Below are 20,039 nucleotides of genomic sequence, written 5' to 3' on the forward strand. Positions count from 1 at the left end.
CATTTATCTGATGAATTGAATTGTGAAAAAGTCCGTAGATCTGGTTACTGACGAGCGGACCTCTGACGCAACCAAGCAGAATTAAAGCAAAACTATAGCGAACAATACGAACCAAAATCATCATCAAACAGATGCTGATTAAAATTCATCTGATCCATTGTAAAAATTATTATGCAACATTAATAACGAAGCGCAATCTATAAATCTATACTAAGTAGTCTATTACCACACAATTTTACTCACATTGACTAAATGAATGTTTTAAAATCTCTAAAGAATAATGAAGAATTAAAGATATATTGGTATACTAATCATAAACTAAACGATAGATATTCATAACCTCTGGAGGAGAGATCAATATCTTCAGTCACAGAAACTCCCGTCTCGCCGCGTAGCTGTACTCGGACCGCCTGATATTTTGCTGGCGCTTCTTGTATACAAACGCTCCCAATCCAACCACGCCAGCCGCAGCAAGCACTCCGACCGCGATCCCCGCCTTCCTGCCACCGCTCATACCGCCAGAGGAGCCCTTAGATTCGTCATTAGCGTGAACGTCATCGTTATTCACCTCGCTGGCATCCTTCGGCGCAGGAGCAGGAGAAGCCGCAGGTGAAGGTGTGGGAGCGTCACTGAGATCTGTAGGAGAAGGTGCTGGTGGAGACGGCGGGGAGTTCGCTGGAGCGGAATCAGGAGATACGGACACCGGCGATGGAGACAGCGAATCTGCGGAGGGTTCGGGAGCCGGAGACGGTGAACTCTCCGGCGTTTGGTCACAGAGCGCAGATTGTAGAGAAAGGAGAGTCACAAGAACAAAAACACCGATTCTCCACATCATCTCAAAAGCGAAAAAACCAAAACAAATCTGAATTTTGTGCGAGAATGTAGTTTTTATAGAGAGAAAGTGTTGCGAAAAAAGTAGGGAATAACAGTCGCAGATCTGAATGGCGGTTTGAAATTAAAAAGACCTGTGAAAGTGTTACTCCTATATACACGATGAGCGCAAGCGGAGGATTTGGGATTTAAAATTGTTAATAAAATATAAAATTTAACAAATTATATAAAATAAATTACCGTACAAATTACATAAATGTTTTTATTTTTAATATATATATTAAGGTAGAAATTGTGAGACGCTTAAATACCAAGTAAAGAGCTATTACCAACGAGAGGTGACTCGGTTGTCAATCGATTAGGTTAAACATAAGTATGTTCAATGTTCGATTTCAATGAGAAATATATTTCTCAATGGTATTTCGAGAAAAAAAAGAAGGTAAAGAGATATTAATACACCCGACCCATCACTTGAAGTGGTATGAAATGGTGTATATTATCTTGATGATCAGGATTCAATTCCCTCCTCCAGTTAAAAAAAATACTATTAAAGCATTAAAGAGTGAGATTATTATAATCTTGGCTTAATAGAAGAAAATCAATCACATAATAAGAGGCCACGAGTACTTTGGTTGCGATTTCCCTTTCGAAAAGATGTTGGTCTTCATTGCAACAATGTGGACGTTTCGACGTGCACTCATTTCTGGGGCTGATAAGGAAGCCAGCTGTCATTTTGCGGAGGTATTCATCTTTGGAACAATTTGGTGGACAAAGTAAGGGCACAGTGCAAATGATTAACAAGAGTTATTTTTCAAGCGATAAATAAATTCAATTACACTCATGATTATTGGTAATATTAGAGATCCCCGTAAAAAACATCTCAATCATCCTAATAGTAAATCTTATCTATTGATTAATGTAAGTGTAAAAGCTCACAAAACCTGATGATTGAATCAGAAAGTGACACATCTATTACTGGAATGACTGAGATGGGGATCCCAATCACTTCTGAATATCATTTGTACTTGATGTAGATCCAATTCGAAAGAGGGTTGACTACACTTCCATCTAGTGTAAACAAAACGACTCCGTTGAATCTGCAAGGGTAAACCCTTCACATGGAGTCACATGCCACGCAATTCACGGCTGGCAACCGTGTGCCGTCCAAATCCTGCTAGAAGTCGAAAATGAGAAACTTCGTGTGTTCCCACCAAGTGGATCACTAACCATTGCGAGAAAAAGACAATATAACTAACCCCAGCAAGCAGTAATTGCTTAGTCCCTCAAGAGCACTGAATTTTGATTCTCTTTTATCATTCTCCTCCCCAACTCTGTTTTTCATACTGGGGTTATCAATTGATTTCAATACTCTCCCGTCTCCACCTCAAATAAAGAATAATAAGAACCATAATACACTCCACCACCAAGTAACAAGGCATGCTATCAACGAGAAGTGACTCGGTTGACAATCGGTTAGATTAGACATATGTATGTGTATCTAAGATAAGCATAACGGTATTTGGAAAAAAAAAAAAAAAAAAGTTATGAAGCAGGCTTATAAATCCGCATTTCAATCGGCGATCATAACAGAGCATCGGCTTCTTTTGAACTTTATGAACAGCATCTCAAATGAGAAGACATGGAGCCTAAAACCAAATTTGATATTCACTAGCTACCAGATTATGATCGTAATTCAAAAGCAAACAGGGTAGCAGTCAAAGTCTGGCCATTAGGAAGGAGGCCAACTACACAAAATCTGGTAAATTATACATCGAAAAACTGATCCGCTCTCATACATATATGGAAAGACAAAAGGGGAAGTAGCATTTTGTTAAATTGTAAGCAAAATCATTAGCAAAAAAGCTATAAGAATTTTCAAACCACAAACATATCTTGGAAGCTAGGTATACCTTTCTCTTGGTCACGAAGGCGAAAACTTCTGAGACGAGTTCTAATCCCCTGTTCGCTCTATCATTGTGTCTATCCGACACAATTTCTGTAGCAGTTAGGTAGCACCTTGCAAGATTTAAATTAGCAAACTAGTAATATTCCTCATAATTCATCCTTCACGTCATCGAAACTACTGTCCGAAGCATCTTTCACACCAGAACTCTCTGTTTTTTTTGTCGTTGAAGCTGGCTTTTCAAGTTTGAATGAAATTGATGCATGTTTCTTGAGGAACTTATAGAATGCTACCACAGTACGATCGGCATCGACAGTGATCTGCCATAATACCCCAGAAACAAATATTTCAGTTATATAGTGTACAAAACATTAAGGTTAACTATAGCAAAGTTTTAACTTTTAATAGCATCTTACGGGATCGAAGCTTTTGCTACCAGCTGGGAAGAATAGTATTGTCGGGAACCCATCAGACTGCAGCCAAAAAAAAAGAGTTTCATTTAAAATTCCAATTTCTGTTCAGCCTCTTCCTATTCACGCCAAAACTCAGCAAGGACGTCATGTCAAGCACAAAGTTCTGCTGTCAAGGCATGGACTGTATTACAAGATCCAACAATTATAAAGAAGCTAACTCATTCTAAACTACAAACCCATATCTTAACTGTCTTGCCTAGACATAAGTGAAGCTAGTATTTACCCTCACAAGCCTTGGCAATACACCAAATTGATGAATATAAAGACAACAACGTGCAATAACAACCCCTCAAGTTCAAACGCCAATTTCCAAGACATCATTAGACAGTGAGTAGAACTAGAATTAGAAAGTACCTTAGCCCTGGGATGCTCGTTTGTTGTTCCATCCATCTTGGCTATAACAATGGACTCGATGCCACGTAAATGTTTTGCAAGCTTGTTGTAAGTAGGCTCGAGCGCTTGGCAGTGTCCACACCATGGTGCATAAATCTGTTATGCCGACAATAATTTAAAATAAGCACCATTCACAAAGTATGCTGAGTGTTCATACATGGAAAAGATGAAAGCTGACTCATTGTTTAATTTCTATAGCTGGAAGCATACCTCAAGGAGAACATCCTTTGACTCATCTAAAACAATTTCATCAAAGTTATTCCCAACCACAATTTTCACATCCCCATCATTCTGTGTGATAGAAAGATACAAGAAAAAAGTTAGACCAGAGAACCAACTCAACAAAACAAATCAATGAGCTAAAGGGACATATTAGCAACTCACAGTTTCAGGAATTGGATCAGATTTGTAGAAAGGCTTAAGCTTGTCTTCAATGAAATCCTCACCAAAAGCCTGAGGGATAAGATTCACAGCACTGAGAGAGAAACAAAGCGAAAGAGCAAGATAAAAGGAATACCTCTTTCATATATATAAAAAGGCAAGATATACTCAACCTTAAGGTTATCCAAGGTCACTTCCTTCTCAAGTACAAATTTCTTGGCATCATCATTTCCAGTGTATGCAAGAACCTGGCAGAGACTCAACAACATCATTTTTATTTGATTCATCAAATCTATGGCGATCAACTTGATTGAAAAATATGGAAGTAATTACTTTAGGACCGTCTCCAGTAATGCCAAAATAATCTGAAACAGGCTTTCCAACATCTTCATTATCCATCTCCACATATACAAAGATAAGCTGCAATGACCATATGAACAAATGTAAATTAGACAACAAAAAAAATCATAACTGCAGTGCTCCATGTCTTAGTAAATAACCAGTCAGTGGCTTAAGCCAACATTTAGGAAATAAAGTTAACTAGAATGCATGTGTTTTAGCCGAAACAAGTTCTACCAAGACCAAATAAACAACACCCATGCACAAGGCTCCCGTAGTGAGCGGGGTCGGGGACAAAAAAGATGTATTCAGACGTTACCCCTACATAATATGTGGAGAGGCTATTTCAGGAATTAAAACTGTGACCTCTAGACTCTACCCCTACAACTCTCCACCAAGACCAAGTCTTGGATTTAATTTCACAAAACAAAAAATTAATTCTGACTAAATATTTGCAAGGCAACAACCAGTTCAGACAAAAAAAAATTCCCCACGAAGTAAACTTTCAAAACTTCAACTACCAATCAGAATAATGCAGGCAACTGATTCTCACCGATGGCAATCAGAAATGATTGCACAGAAAATATGAATTTGTACACAACACACATGAGTGGGTTCCACCTCACACTGACAGTCTCAGACTTCACATAAAGTTTTCCCAAAAGACCTAGTTTACTTCACTGATGCACAATTTAGTTTTACACCTCTATTCCTCTGATAAGTACATTATATATAAAAATTGGCTACCCACTTCCCATTAATAACACAAAGTATCATGTAAACATTCCCAAATTGCAAGCACTGCATTAACATTTGAAGCTTCCAAGCAATGAAACCAACTTACCTTTCCTTTGAAAAGTTTAGCTGCTTCTTGGAACACTGAGATAACCTTCACTGAATTGTTTGAGGTGGCAAACAACAATAACTGAAATTCAAAGAGATTTGCATCAGTAGACCATCTATTAGTGTCAAGATTATTCTCAAAAGTATTATTTATCACAATGTCACATTTTTCTCAAAGAATGTACGAACCTGTTTCTTTATTTGACTTTCAAAAATTGAAGGGGCATTTTCCCTGGTAAAATTAGTCACTAACGGGAGCTTGTTGGCAAATACAAACTTAGATATTTCAGATTTAACAAATTGGCCATCTGTGAAACAGAAAACTTCATATAAAAGTGATGCTCCTATAAATAAGCTGATGTGAGAGAAACCAACAAAAACTAACCAAAATAGCTCAATTTCTCAGCCTCCTTCTTAACCAAAACCAAAGCAGGACGTTTAACTCTAGAGTCAATGTGGAAAAGCTTAGCAACATCAGGATTCACGGTTTGGTAAAAATTCACATCATCCTCGAGTCTCGAAGCAGCAGCAAACTCCTCACTCTCTGGACCCTAATGTTTATTAGTCATTTCAGAACAAGTCTCAACATCATCAGAAAATAATAGAATAAGCAAGCAGCAGCATCTATGACATTCTATTCATTGGAAATAACAAGTAAAAAAACAGAAGTCATTGGCATAAATCCACTATAGTATATGCAGCCATCACTGCCCTAAAGTTCTCATATCACCAGTTCAGCGACGGCTTCAAGTTTTTTTCAAAGGTACATTCTAAAGTATGTGTTTGTAAATGCTATGTAAATGGGGTAATTTATATTTCAATGGATTAGCGAACAATGCATTTATAAAAAGCAGACACCGGCTTCTTTCAATTTCATCATGCAACCATTGAGGCAATGCTTGGACAATCAACAAAAAGAAACTGAAATTTTTCTGTAAATCTTCAAGTGTCACATCTATGTCAATTCGCATCAGAAAATTTATTTAGATGAATTGAATAAGAGAATAACTTTACCATTCTTACTTTCCACAGATTTGATGTATCATTGTCAAAATAGGTTGTCATGATTCAGGTACTTGAGAGAAAGATTGGTTCTTAAGGATCAATTTAGGAGGTAGTATGTAACCATCGGTAATAGAATGCTCAACAGGCATTGATTAAAATAAAAGGTTAATACCCCCATCCCAAACCGTATTAAAAAAAGCCTAATCCATCAGACTTTGACATTCCAAGTCTTGTAACTCCATTGGCACCAGGCAAAAAAATTCATTGACAGAAAAAGAGATCTACGACAGAGCAAGAAACTAACAAATTGTACAAAGAGTCCATACATACCACCAAAGAGTTCAGGTACCCCAAAACAACTTTACTTTCAGAAGTCAATATACGTTCAGCATCATCCAATGTGGTTACGTTGTAAATACCAGGTCCTATCTTCTTCTTAATCCAGGTCACAATAGCATCCCTGAATGGTAAATTAGAAGAAAAAAATCAAAAAATCTTAATCATACACGGCAAACGACTAAGCAACCTCATTTCCTTTCCTGTACACTGCACAATAGTCATCACAAACAAACTGTAAAAGTACAAAGCATAAGAAACTTAGTTAACCAACAACACTTACTTGGTCCTCTGGCCAGGGTAAGGCTTGTGAACTCCATCGATAAAGAAGTGCACAGTAGGGAAACCCTGCACATCGTACTTCTGAGCCAGCTCGTTTTCCTCGGAAGCATCAATCTTCGCCAGGACCACGTTCTCCCCCTTCAGCTCTGTAGCAGCCGCTGCATACTCCGGCGCCAGAGCTTGGCAATGCCCGCACCACGGTGCATAGAACTCCACCATCACAAATTTGTTCTTCTCAATAACATCACTGAAATTCCCCTCCATCAAAACGACTACGTCTTTCTCGTCCACTACGGGTTGTTTGTACTGATCCGCATCTGAACCGTCGAAATCGCCGAAGTTTTCGAAATCTTCATCATCGGGGCCATCTTCATTGTCAAATTGGTCAGAGTCCGGGTACTGGAGATGGGAGGCGGCATTATGGTCGTCGTGGGCTTCTTCAAGGAATCTGAGATCTTCGTCGTCGTCTTCACTTACTGGTTTGGTTTTGCCATTTTGGTCCTTCGAGAAAGAGGGGGAGATCGAAGAGAGAATCAGGAGAGTTACGAAGGAGAAGAGAAGAAGAAGACGAGTAGCCATTGGGAGAGATCCAAAAAATTGAAGTGGTTTGGACATGTTAAAGTGAAAGTGAGATCCGACTTGAGTTCGGGCTTATAGACCGACGACAGAGAATGACTTTACGGGGCGACGTCAGTACGGCATCGTTTGATGACTTGGATTGTTTGATTGACTGCATATTGATTATTGAGCCAATAAAAATGTTATCTTTTACTGATCTTGTTGTATTGTAAAATGTGTTTTGTTTATGTGATTGTATTGGGATAAGTGTTTTGCTTATGTGGATGTATTGATATTTGGTGTTTTGGTGTAGTTTTGTTGTGGATAATATGGAGGAATAGAATGTTGTTAGCCTTTATGTTGGGTGTGAAGATAAATTGTATAGAAATTTGTGTTTTATTGACGTTGTTGTATTGGAATATGTGTTTTATTGATGTGACTGTATTAGAATAGGTGTTTAACTTGACTAATAGAGGTGAGACCCAACCAACATTTTTGTTGACCCAACAAATACTAAACCATTACAGTTGCCCTTACTTGTTAGTAAGATGGCTAGAGATGTTCAATGTTCAAAGAAGATTGCACAATGTACAAGGTCATCTTTTAAAAAGACCGGGTCTTTCTATGGGAGGACGTAAGGTACACGAGAGACGTCGTTTGCTGCCCAAACCGCAGCAGGAACCGCTATTCGTGCAGTAGTGGATCAAGGGATGCAACGAGCAGAAATGTAAGGGTTTATGCAGAGAAGTTTGATGGGAATAATAAATTTGGTATGTAACAGTTTGAAGTTATGGACATATTGTATCGTCAAGATTTGAATGTCACATCGGGTGACAAGTCGGATGATATGAATTAGATTATTTGAGAGAAGTTGAGTCATCAGACATGTAGCACAATGAGATTGTGAAATGTTTTGTTATGTTATGAAGGAGACGAAAGTTAAGGAACTTTGACAAAAGCTTGAAAATAAGTACATGACTATGAGTGTGGAGAATAAGTTGTACTTAAGAAAAAATTATTTATTTTTAGTATTTGGTAGGTAATATCATGTCGAAACACTTGGACGAGAATAACAATATTGAAATGTCTGTTGGAATATTTTTTTAGTTGAAATTATGTTTTGAGATTTCAAAAGAGATGTGATTGTACTATGGATATCCATTTGGAATGTCCATTAAAGATACTCTAATTCTCAAATCTGAAATAAAAATGGTATTAATGTCACAATACATGTTCAAATCAAAAGGAGGCTAAGGAACTTAATGACAGTCAGGCCCAAGTCATTATCAAATGATGCAAATCAAAATATTTTTAGATTGATATTCTATAACAAACAAAATTATGCACAGACTTTCCAAAACTTATTTATTTATTGATTTTTATATGATCAAATATTTCAGTAAAATTGTAAAATTATTTATCATTAGGACATTGCACGTGTCCAAACAATGGACACTGATTAAGTAATTATCAAATGATGCGACTTTGCTTGGGCCACCGTTTCAGTTAGCGGCTCCCCTGCAACTGATAATACAGTCATACTAGCCACATTATTGCTTCGCCTTCATAGAGCTGGGCTTGGCTTGAATGCACTAATAGGCCTAAGCCCATTAACGTATAACGGACTTGTGACACTTCACACTTGTCTAGTTGTCCTCCGGAAATTGGGCCTAGGTTGGGCCATGGATCCCCGCTCGTTCCTTCTGTCTAAAACTTTGCCGAGAAAGGTTTTCGTCTTTTGCCATCCAGTCTCCTCGAAGCTAACAGTAAATACAGCAAGATTAGCATTCTCGCTCAGGTTTTTGAAATTCTCTGCACTAAACTTCTTCAATTTAATTGTTCTATATGTGTTGCTTCTTTTTAACTTATTTTTCGTGATGATTGTTTACTGAAACATCTCCGCAGGAGCGTCTGCTTGGGGCTGCATTGGGAATTGCATTAGCGGGGGTGGTTGTTTTTGAGCAACGCAAATGCATCTACAAGTCCATTTCAGATAATCAATCTCAATTTTTCGATCAATCTCAGGTTAAACTGAAACCCTAGTTAATGTTTTTTCAATTTTCTTTTTCACGTGATTCTGACTTTTGAAACCCTAATATTGAGCTCAGATTTTGAACATGTAAGTACTGAGAACTGACATTGGGATTGGGATGCTTGTATATTTTATTTGTTTGTATATATATTATATATAAGTTGCCAATCACTTGTTTTGGGAGCACCCACTTCTTTACCAGCAGGAAAAGTAAATGATTCTGAGATGTGTGTTTTTTTTTGTGTGTGATGAATTGGCATTAGCTAGAATGGAGTTGCAGGAGTGCTGATGCTTGGGTTTGCAAAGATTAAGAACTTCATGATAGCCTTTTCATGCACAGTTTGAAGGTGCACTATAAATGGCCAGATATAGGATCATCCTTGTTTCGGGGTAGAAGTTAGGAAGGGGAGAGAAGCAAATTTATCGTGATGCAGCAAAATAGTTTGAAGCTCTGGTATATCTTAAGTAAAAAATATATGGCTTTGTTGATTGCTACCATTTTCTACTACAAGTTTCCTTTAAGTTATTTTCAAGGGTGTAAGATAATGTTTAGGCAAATTATTTTTACGTCTGGTTAGTTTAAACAAAACTCTTTGCATACATATCTTGTTCCACCTTCATATCTCTACTGGTTTAAACCAAAGTTGATCTACAGTCCTGAAGGAACCAGTTTGGCTTTTGTGATTGAGCTCTATTATGGTATAGAGAAATACAGTTGGCTTCAACCATTGGGATAAAGTTCTGATAGACTTGGAAGTTTTGGAGTGTCAAATACTTCTAGCTTCATATGTGCTATGGCTGTGCTGGTGACTGCCTTTTATAGATATTGGTATTTTGTTAAAATGTCATATTCCTTGTTTAAATAGCATGAGATAAGTTCTAATAACACTATGCTTTGAACATTTGCAGAGAGAGCCCATACTTGGAAGGAAATCTCGCTTGGAGTTTGCACACCTATGGAACAAAGCTGTGGGCCAGACACTGGGCCTTGTGATTGAGTCTCTTAGTTCACGTGGGTGGTAAAATGTTGAGTTATGACCATGTCTTCTTTTTTTTCTGGACATAGAAACGTGCTCTGATTTCACCTCATGTTTTTGTATTCTATCGATTTGAAAATTGATCATCTGGGATGCTGTGCATGATTCAAAAACCTCAAATAACACTTTCCCTCATATTTTTAAAATTGATTTTCACGACATGAAACTGCTCTCTTAGGACTGGCTTATATCACAAATGAAGTAAAAATCTTAATAAAGGTACCATTGTAAGAAAGTGCCTTATTTGAGGTCTTACCACAAGGGATGAGAATTCTGAAATTACAGGATTGAAGGACTGCAGAGAGAACATATAACATATGGCATTGGTTCTCTCTGCGGAAGCTGATTCTTGTTTTTTTTTTTTTTTTGGGGTAAGTAAGCGAGAGTGAGGCTTGGTTGATGATGATGATGAAGCAGGAGTGGGGCTTGAACTTGGGTACCACCCAATCCGAGTATATGCCTTAAGCTGATTCTTGTTGCTGCATATGGCATAGGACATTCTTAATTATTTAAATGGTGTGTTTTTATGGCCTGCTCATCCTGTATTTTTCTTGTATCTGTTTTTTTTTTTTTTTTTTTTTTTTTTTGAGAAAAAAACAACTTCATTAAGAAGAAACAGAAATACAATCAATAGCCAAAACCGACCCTATGAAGTGCGGAGGATCTCCGACCCATTGTCTAGTCCCGAAACTCAAGGCCTGTTTGGCTAAAATATCAGCTGCGCGATTTGCATCACGCTTGACATGATGAGGGAGCACATTACAGAATAAAGGAAACAATTCCTTGGCCCTACTAATACATAAACCAGATTCAGATAGATCACTAACTTGGCTATTTAAGCCTGAAATGGCTAGCAAAGAGTCACCCTCCAGGATGATAGACTGGTAGTTGAAGTCCTGCGCAAGAATGAGAGCTTCCTTGGCAGCTAGACATTCCGCGAAAAGGGGGTTTGAAGGACCTGCTATACACTTGGAACGAGAGACAATATGAGATCCAGACTCATCCCTTGCTATTAGGCCCACGCCTATCTTGGAATCCTTAAGAGCTGCGTCAAAATTAATTTTTATAAATGAATGAGGGGGTGAACTCCAATGAGTTGGGCTGGCAGTCCTTCCAGGATCTGGGTCTAGCTCAACACCCTGAGCTTCTTTGTATTCAGCTAAGATCGCGTCCGCTCTCTTGTATCTGTTTATTGCCACTATGTTTGTTTTAGCTGTTAGCTTTGAATTCCCATTTTTGTTTGTTTGTTTCTGTATTCCTTGATTGGATGCTTTCTAAGTCAACGATAGAGCAAACCTTTTATTTAGCATCTTTTTCTTGATTTCCACTAAATCATAATATTGTCCCCTGTTCTTCTCAATGGTTTTGACTTGTGATACAACTCTGCATTACTAAACTGATACTGTTTCTGTTTTCTGATATTCTCTGTTGTGAATATCCTGACAAATCAAGTTTTCATACTTGTACATATTCTGATGCAATTAATCACTAGATTATACATACACTACAGACCCAAAGCTAAAAAAATCTACGAGAGAAACAGGAGGAAAGGGTAGGTGATGAAACAGGGGCAATACCAAGCTTCTAAATCTGAGCAGTTCAAGCATCAGGTTGAACAGAATTAGATGCTGGAACAGAACGAGCCCGACTCACATTGGCTTGACGGGTCCTGAACGTGTAGAAAGCACCCATTGCAAGTATCACTACAAATGCAACACTGAAGACAATGCCGGCAATAGCACCAGCTCCTAGTCGGTTTCCACTTTTCGAGGATGTTGAGAACTTGCTTTCATATGCTGGAGTTGAACGCACTTGAGTGGCTAGGGGCAATGGTGAGCAACTGGAATCATCACATGGGTTTTTTGTATGAGGTTCCTTTGTGTTCGGATGGAAGAATTCGACTGCTGATGGTGAGAAGGCCATAGGATTCGCATTAGCAAGCCCATGAGGAGCTCTGCCTTGAGCTCTAGCAGTGATGAGAAATGCTAGAGAGAAGAAGAGGAAGATGAAAGAAGTCATGGGACTCATGCTTGTCCTGCCGTTGGAGTGACTTGAGGCTTGAAGTAGTCGTTTGAGTGAAAAATATTGGGTGCTTTGGACTGGCTTTTATAACGGTCTTTGTGAAGTGGTAGTTGCGTAGTGTTGAATTTTGTTGATGTAAAGGGAAAAAAAAAATGATGGTATATCATTCCTTGCCGTTCCAATAGTGAAACTTTTAGCCGCCCAAAATTACCCTAATCAAGTTCTTGGCTTTATTAACTCTCTTTTTTTGGGTAACCTAGGACTTGTCAAGTCGAACATGTCATTCGGATAACTGAGTGGGTGTAAATCTTGAGTCATTAGAACAATTCACACTTCACACCATGTTGGCTATAGGTAATATTAAGTTGAAACTCATGCGGGTATGTGCCCGTAAGTGGGACAAGCTCATAGAATCAAGATTCCACGAGAAAATATCTCAATTTATTGGTTCGTACTCTCGACCTTGGACACTACACTGTAAATCCAGAAAGATAAGCAACTACACTATTGCCACCTGATTCTATTGGCTTATTGACAATGTTGAAGCTTCAAGGTTATGATTGTCATTTTGCATTTTGGTATTCTTGAGGTTGCCTTGAGTAACAGTCATTCATGTTTGTCTTTTGAGTGCCTTCTCAAACACCCATTATAAGTGGCGTTTTGGGCCCCTTTTGTTATTATCATTATATGTGTATGTATGTGCGTGACATAATTTTGCAGTCTGATATGTTTATATGACATAATTTTCCCAGTTGTCACATGCAAACAATGAGTAGAAAATCATATAGTAATCTTTTTTTTTATTTCATTATTTATACGTTATGAGCATGAAAGAGTGTTTTGCAAGAGTTGAGTTCAGTGCAATGAATTATTTATCATGGAAAAGTGATAGGTTTTTCTTAGCTTGGAGGATTAGCAAAGGCCATAACCAAATATTGATTTGATATTATGCTGGTAAGTATGTTAAAAGAGAGAGAGTGGACTAAACAGTCTCACCTGCCTTGTGAGCATTATTATTGCAAAAGATGGTAAGGCATGCTAGAAACTGAAATTAATGCCTTCCACTCCCCCGACACCTCTTGTAATTAAAAATCTTTTCACTCCTCACGCTGTTTCCTCGTCCTTCCCCCCCTCTCTCTAGTCAAAGTTCGGACACGCAGACTATAATACACTGACTACTGCAGGCTCATTAAGCATTTCCACAAGATCCCCGCTGTCTTGAGTAAATGGGCCTCCTGGGCTTCACATGTATCAACGGATCCTCCCGAGTCACAAGATATTCGTGAAACCGAAAATTCAATAGCAGCCCAGTATAAAGGAGGCCCGTGAGTTGTAATATTGGGTTCGCATGGCCCAACTACGTTTCGGACTTGAAAACAAGCGGACGATAAGTTTGAAGTTAGAATACGATGACGTATTAGTGGTCTTGATATGTATATCACATGCTGTTGTGGTGTCCCATGACCAATAGCTTTGTGACATTTTTTTCATGTCAAATCATGGGTGGTTGAGGATAAAAACAGTTAGCTTATAACCAGCTTACCAATGTTAGGTTTGCCCACGCTTATAAAGCACATTACTCAACCACATCCTTTAGATGTGGGATACCCGTACCATACCACCACGCTTCCGTGGCCGATGATCGCATCAGCTTCACTTTCGACCTCAGGACTCTGCCATATTTGTCTAGGTAGCCCTTTACGTGGCCTAACCCGAAGGCCCAGCCAGAAACTAGTGGCAAGCATGCACCCACATACGCAAGGATGGGCCAAGCTCCGATACCAAATGGAATGGGCTTAACTAAGCACTGGAAAATTGGCTTACCAATATTAGGTTTGCCCACGCTTATAAAGCACATTACTCAACCACATCCTTCGATCCGATGTGGGATACCCGTACCATACCCTCCTGTTACAATGCTATTGGTCTTGCCAAATGGCCTAATTTATTATTTTTTTTAAAATGTCATAAATCTGATTGTATTAATTCACCCAATAAATTATATAATTGAGGCCCGTAGGAACTCGAATCATCATAAAGATGAAGTACGACCAAGAGGACTAAATGAAAAATAAGAAAAAAACAGAAGAACACAAACGCTAAAAAAATGCCATCTCCAAACACTCTTGGAAGACACCGTATTACACCAGACATCGCCGGACCCCACCCCGGTCTGCCAAATGGTCTGCTAATTATGGATAGACTGGTAATTATCTTTGCTTAATTGGATGTAATTGGTACAGTACATATCGAAGAAGAATAATGATTCATCATGTTATATAAAAGAAAACACGAATATACTGCCTAATTCACTAGAGCTCAATCATGACAACAGCGACATATCCCATGCCCTGCCTTCAAGTTATTTGCCGTTGGGACTTGGGAGCGTTCAACAATTCAACACTGTAATAGATTGTATTACATCTCACCTAACCTTCAAAAGGTCTTCTTTTTTTTAGTCCTAAATGATGATTTAGGAGTTGAGGCAGCTTAAGCTTTTGGCATTTATCATGTCCCATCACCCAATTAAATTGAGTGAATCCTACTTATGGTCATAGATCATTTCAAATTAACGTCTAGGTGTAGGAATTTAGGGCTAAATATGAGCTCGGCACGACTTTATTTTACGGGAAAAAAAATGTGTATAATTAAAAACAAGCAAATGTCAAAACTCATTGTTTGTTATGTAAACCGATCCATCGGATTTGCTTTAGTCCCAATTAAATTGGTCATATATATATATATATATATATACACACAATACTTAAAAGTTTAGACGTTTAAAGTCTATACGTCAATAAGAAATTATTTTACTAAAAAAACTAAAAATCTATATAATTTGTATGGTAGTTATATTTGGACTCTACAACCTTTATATGTGGTAATACTAATTTGATTATAATTCTATTATTAACATTTACATTTAAAAACATTATTTTTACAAACTATCTTATCTAGAGGTAATAACTTAAAAAATCTATATTTTCGTTGATATTTATAGCGCATGTGCGGATTCCCGTTAGTTTAAATAAATATAGGAATTCTCCGTTGTTAACTTAAAATGCACACCATTTTTTGAAGGCGTGGATAAGTGAAATGATAAGTGGGGTTCACATGTTTCAAATCAAAAATGAAATTGAAATGCGTAAGTTAATATAACTTGAGGATGCACGTGAAGCTTTGAATAGAAATATTCTATATTCATTTTCTATCAATATATACCTCGATTCCATCTACCAAAAACTTTAATCGTTTGCCCTAGCTAGCTAGAGATAAGAGTGAGTGACATCAATAAAGACAATACAACAACCAAACATTTTCTTTTTAAATGAAACTCACTTTCTCCCTAAATTAAGCTAAAATGTGCAACATCAAATAGCTAAAACCTTACCTACTTTGCTCTAGATAGAAAATAACAAAACAAAAATCATGTAAGCTAAGGATAAGATAAGGCAAATTACTTAATAAAAAAGCAAGGAATCCCAAATCCCAAGCCCCTTATTGGCCTAACTTAATTGTTTTCTCATATCTTTCTTTATTGTAACCACCACAAAAAGCCAACTCTGTGGGCTATCGCTGTCTGGGACTATTTTTAGTAATTTATGTTGGATTAGCGTCCGTAGATCATCACTCATTTCCAATATTTTAATAGAAAAATAGGATGAGAATGCCCTGTTAATCATCATTTTTCAAATGAAATGATCATGATGGGCCTTCTTCTACCTAATATCTAATCAGTGATGATATGGATAGCAACAGCTGGTATCCCATTTATCTCAACTACTGGGTTATTGTGCATATAATTTTATGTGAATCATGTGAAATCCACCAACTCAATTAGATTCAGTGCATCCAACTCAGTTGCTGGGATACCGAGTGTTGAAATCTTTCTCATTTTCGATCTCGAATTTCTAATGAGAGAAGATGCTTGCATTTCCTCGTAATAGTGATTTTCAATAAACTTAAGTAATTTGAACTCAAAAAAACCTTAATTTAAAGACTCTGAGTCCGTCCATGTATAATAATATAATAAACCTCCTAAAAATCTATATAATTAATGAGTGTAGTACTGCATAAGCAACTAAGCAAGCATTCAATGAAAAAGGTGCTAAGAATAATTAAAGATAAGATAATACAACTTTACTTAATTTACCAGGAAATATACACCAAGGAAATTATATAATTAAAAACACAATAAAGAAAGAAAGAAAGAAGAGATAACATAATAAAATACACTGATAGGGAAACACCCAAAAAACAAGGACACCCCTCTTGTCCATGAATAGTCTTTTTATTTACAATTCCGTGCAGATTGATCTACCTTTCCAAACCTTAAAAGCATACATGGAAGATGGTGTAGTCCTTTTATTAATTTCCTTAAACCATCAATCCTTAGCATTTTAAGCGTTGCTCCTGAAGGAACCCAGGGCCTTGATGGCTGCAGCCCTTAGAATGAACTGGTGGTAGAACGCAGCAATGGCAGCTCCAATAAATGGTCCAACCCAGAATATCCACTGTAACATTAATTAAATACCATCATCGAAGTCATTCTTTTAAAATTATAGTCTAATAATATCAAAAGTAATAGGGTAAGTATATGTATATATACGTACTTGGTCATCCCAGGCCTTCTCTTTGTTGTAGATGACAGCAGCTCCAAAACTCCTAGCCGGGTTGATACCAGTGCCAGTGATAGGGATCGTAGCCAGGTGGACCATGAACACAGCGAACCCAATGGGCAATGGTGCCAAAACCTTTCATTTCAAGAGAAAAATAAATTAAAAATCTTAAAAGCTAGTTTTAATATATTTCATGTACCAAGTGGGTTTCTACTAAAGAAACACGTCATCGACTGAGATGGTAAACTTGATCGTGATAACTCTTAATGCAAGCGGAAGGTTGTGAGTTCAAGTGTCATGAGTGTTTCCATTATCACAAGTAGCAAGACGGGTTCTTGCTCAACTCAGCGTGTGAGAATGTCACCTTATTTTATATTCCGACACTGGACTTAAACCCAGCTCTCAGCTAATTTATGAGGATTGCGGAGACTTCTATGTAACTCGGGGGTTTATCAATCAATTATCCGTGGGTTGCTTGGGTGGACTCCACGTTGGAAAAAAAAAAGTTTCTACTAATAATCGAGTACTTGATGATAATTGATATGAAAAAAAACCAACTACGCCCACTAAGAAAAAGACAATAACCTAACAAAGTAAGAAGACGAAAGATCAAAGATATGAAAATAACATGACAACAATATAATAAGAGAGCTAGTAATCAGGTGCTTACAGGAACATGTGAGTCTCTGGCATTTCTCTTAGGATCAGTGGCTGAGAAGACAGTGTAGACAAGAACAAAGGTCCCGATGATCTCAGCACCCAATCCGACGCCCTTGTTGTACCCATCAGCGAGCATGTTGGCCCCACCTCCGTACCTGTTATAGTAAGACTTTTGGAAGCCCTTCACAAGCCCAACACCGCAGATTGCACCCAAACACTGTGCTACCATGTATAACACTGCCCGGATTAGCGACACCTTGCGCCCCAGGAGCAATCCAAAGGTCACAGCCGGGTTAATATGTCCACCTGTTTTAATTAATTAAAAAAAATCATAATCAATTTACCGAGGTAAAAATTAAAATTGCCGATTTAACGTACTATTAGAGCGGAGGTAATTTATTATAACTTACCAGAAATACCGGCAGTGCAGTAAACGAGGATGAAGATCATGCCACCGAAGGCCCAAGCGATGCCGAGAATTCCAACCCCACCACACTGGTCGGTGTTCAAGTTAGGGTCGGTTTGGCTCTTATAGCCAATCACAGTCAAAACTGTGATATAAAGGAAGAGAAGAGTAGCGATGAACTCTGCAATAAGGGCTCTGTAAAAAGACCATTTGGTCAGCTCTTCCAGGTCGAAAAACGGCGTCGGAGGCGGATCAGTGTAGTCCTTGGCAGAAAATTCTGGATTTTCTTGTACTTCGACATCTTTTGCCATTTCTTCACAGCACTACTTGTTTTAGAGAGAGAAAGAGAGAGTAAGAAGGGCTTCTTTTTGTTGCTGTGTATTAGTTGGGATAAGGATGCTAAAGTGTGTAGTGTTGTGGGGGTATATATGGGGAGTGCAGAGAGAGTGTGTATGTGAATGATTAAGAGAGTACTATTTGTCGTCTGGTAGAGTGTACGCTAATCATGCGCTCCCTTACGGAGTAATGAGTTAAATTCTCATGAGTTTCTTTAGCATACGTAATTATGAGTTAATACTTAATAGGGTATTGATAACTTACGTCTTAAAAACATTTGTTAAAAATTGACTACAATATATCAATTATATCATGTGTGATGTACACTCTCTCATTTATTATGCAAACCCGATAGATTTATCCAATGCCCATCTAAAATGGGTAATGACCATGATTCTCAACATTTAAAAAAAAAAGTATTTGTTGTTAATTTAATGACATATATTATAACATTAATTTTTAGCCGCCCATATTACTTGATTTTTGTTTTTTCTTAGCTTGCCTGGCCCACCATTACTTCAACGGCTCTTTGACAGCTTAAGCTAGCTGAACCCTTGTCCCTTTTTTTTGCCCAAAGTTTTCTTTGGAGGATTAACACATTATTATCATTTATTTTTAATGAGTTGTGGTGGGGGGTTAGACCACAACGTTCATTTTGCGAAGAAGAGAGGGCAAACAACGGCTTTATTTGACTCTCTTAAGGGTTATTACATTATATTAGGATTAATGTTTGTTTTCCTGATATAAATAAAAACCAAAGTAATGCTGATTCCACAATAATTGATAGGAGGGGATTATAATAATAGCAACAGTGTGGTCACTTTGGGGGCTGGTGATAGTACTGCCAGGAGAAGTTATCTGTACAAAACCAAATTAAAGTTCCATAAACACGGTGGTTGTGGCTTTTATCAAAACTACGTACGTACATAAATTATTCAGAAAAGGTCATGCACATAGTTATATATACCAAGATTACGATTAATTACTTATGGTCCGTTTGTTTCGATGAAAATCAACTTTTCATGAAAAATAAAAAATTTATCATGAAAAAACAACTAATTTATAGTGTTTGAACAAAGAAGTTGTTAATATTTTCCGATGTTTGTTTGGTGGAAAACGTAAATTTAAAAGAAACAAACAAATCATTATAATATCATGGATACAGAGTTACATACCCTAAAGGTACGTATTAGAACTCCAGAACCAATAAGCAAAAAATATTATATCATACGTATTAATTATAAGCACATAAGATTGCAGTCATGTGCAGCGATGGATAGCGCTGAGAAAGAGGATTGGAAAATGGCATACCCTTTTTAAAATGGGATGTTGTTTTTCTTAGGTTAGAGTGATTTCTTCATGATGGTAGCCCAGATAAAGCATATCATATGCATGTGATAAGAATTTTCAAGCATCGGTATGTGACCTGTGCAGATTGCAATTATAACACCACTAATGGCTTGTTCCAATTTACCAAGTTCTTATAATTAAATTAAAAAAAAAATGAGTTTAGACCATATATGAAATTGTTTATACAGTTCATTAGAACAACTGAGAGTAGTCTGAATGTCAATTACTCTGTT

At 37.5% G+C, this 20,039-nt stretch overlaps 4 protein-coding genes and 1 long non-coding RNA gene across 5 annotated transcripts; 1 reads left to right on the forward strand and 4 right to left on the reverse strand.

Moving 5' to 3' along the window:
• Nucleotides 1-109: 109 nt before the first annotated feature.
• LOC120015812 (lysine-rich arabinogalactan protein 18-like) lies at nt 110-970 on the reverse strand. Its single transcript, XM_038868348.1, has one exon. The coding sequence runs from the start codon at nt 833-835 to the stop codon at nt 368-370; it is 468 nt and encodes a 155-aa protein (XP_038724276.1). The 5' UTR covers nt 836-970; the 3' UTR covers nt 110-367.
• A 1,503-nt stretch (nt 971-2,473) lies between these two features.
• LOC119982939 (protein disulfide isomerase-like 1-4) lies at nt 2,474-7,457 on the reverse strand. Its single transcript, XM_038826551.1, has 12 exons — nt 6,788-7,457; nt 6,499-6,628; nt 5,549-5,714; nt 5,353-5,471; nt 5,165-5,245; nt 4,315-4,401; nt 4,155-4,229; nt 3,985-4,053; nt 3,811-3,891; nt 3,562-3,696; nt 3,151-3,207; nt 2,474-3,054 (listed from the first exon to the last, which is right to left on the reverse strand). The coding sequence occupies exons 1-12, from the start codon at nt 7,399-7,401 to the stop codon at nt 2,884-2,886; spliced, it is 1,785 nt and encodes a 594-aa protein (XP_038682479.1). The 5' UTR covers nt 7,402-7,457; the 3' UTR covers nt 2,474-2,883.
• Nucleotides 7,458-9,025: 1,568 nt separating this feature from the next.
• Nucleotides 9,026-10,526, forward strand: LOC120006158. The gene is made up of 3 exons (XR_005469945.1): nt 9,026-9,142; nt 9,250-9,369; nt 10,286-10,526. It is a non-coding gene; the product is annotated as an uncharacterized LOC120006158 (long non-coding RNA).
• A 1,380-nt stretch (nt 10,527-11,906) lies between these two features.
• Nucleotides 11,907-12,676, reverse strand: LOC120006150. Its single transcript, XM_038856075.1, has one exon. It carries the CDS (start codon nt 12,439-12,441, stop codon nt 12,013-12,015), a length of 429 nt encoding a protein of 142 aa, XP_038712003.1. The 5' UTR covers nt 12,442-12,676; the 3' UTR covers nt 11,907-12,012.
• Nucleotides 12,677-16,553: 3,877 nt separating this feature from the next.
• LOC119980525 (aquaporin PIP2-2-like) lies at nt 16,554-18,517 on the reverse strand. The gene is made up of 4 exons (XM_038823257.1): nt 18,125-18,517; nt 17,725-18,020; nt 17,049-17,189; nt 16,554-16,949 (listed from the first exon to the last, which is right to left on the reverse strand). The coding sequence occupies exons 1-4, from the start codon at nt 18,429-18,431 to the stop codon at nt 16,836-16,838; spliced, it is 858 nt and encodes a 285-aa protein (XP_038679185.1). The 5' UTR covers nt 18,432-18,517; the 3' UTR covers nt 16,554-16,835.
• Nucleotides 18,518-20,039: the final 1,522 nt, after the last annotated feature.

Source organism: Tripterygium wilfordii, chromosome 2 (genome assembly GCF_013401445.1).
Source record: "Tripterygium wilfordii isolate XIE 37 chromosome 2, ASM1340144v1, whole genome shotgun sequence".
Lineage (NCBI taxonomy): Eukaryota > Viridiplantae > Streptophyta > Magnoliopsida > Celastrales > Celastraceae > Tripterygium > Tripterygium wilfordii.

Bases quoted from the DNA above. Each gene is read 5' to 3' on its own strand.
- LOC120015812 (XM_038868348.1), bottom strand. From the start codon at position 835: ATGATGTGGAGAATCGGTGTTTTTGTTCTTGTGACTCTCCTTTCTCTA.
- LOC119982939 (XM_038826551.1), bottom strand. From the start codon at position 7,401: ATGTCCAAACCACTTCAATTTTTTGGATCTCTCCCAATGGCTACTCGT. The intron at 5,472-5,548 runs GTTAGTTTTTGT...TCTGTTTCACAG, and splicing joins TGAGAAATTGAGCTATTTTG to ATGGCCAATTTGTTAAATCT. The intron at 3,055-3,150 runs GTAAGATGCTAT...GTATTATGGCAG, and splicing joins GTAGCAAAAGCTTCGATCCC to ATCACTGTCGATGCCGATCG.
- LOC120006150 (XM_038856075.1), bottom strand. From the start codon at position 12,441: ATGAGTCCCATGACTTCTTTCATCTTCCTCTTCTTCTCTCTAGCATTT.
- LOC119980525 (XM_038823257.1), bottom strand. From the start codon at position 18,431: ATGGCAAAAGATGTCGAAGTACAAGAAAATCCAGAATTTTCTGCCAAG. The intron at 18,021-18,124 runs GTAAGTTATAAT...TAATTAAAACAG, and splicing joins CTGCACTGCCGGTATTTCTG to GTGGACATATTAACCCGGCT. The intron at 17,190-17,724 runs GTAAGCACCTGA...TTGAAATGAAAG, and splicing joins CCAGAGACTCACATGTTCCT to GTTTTGGCACCATTGCCCAT.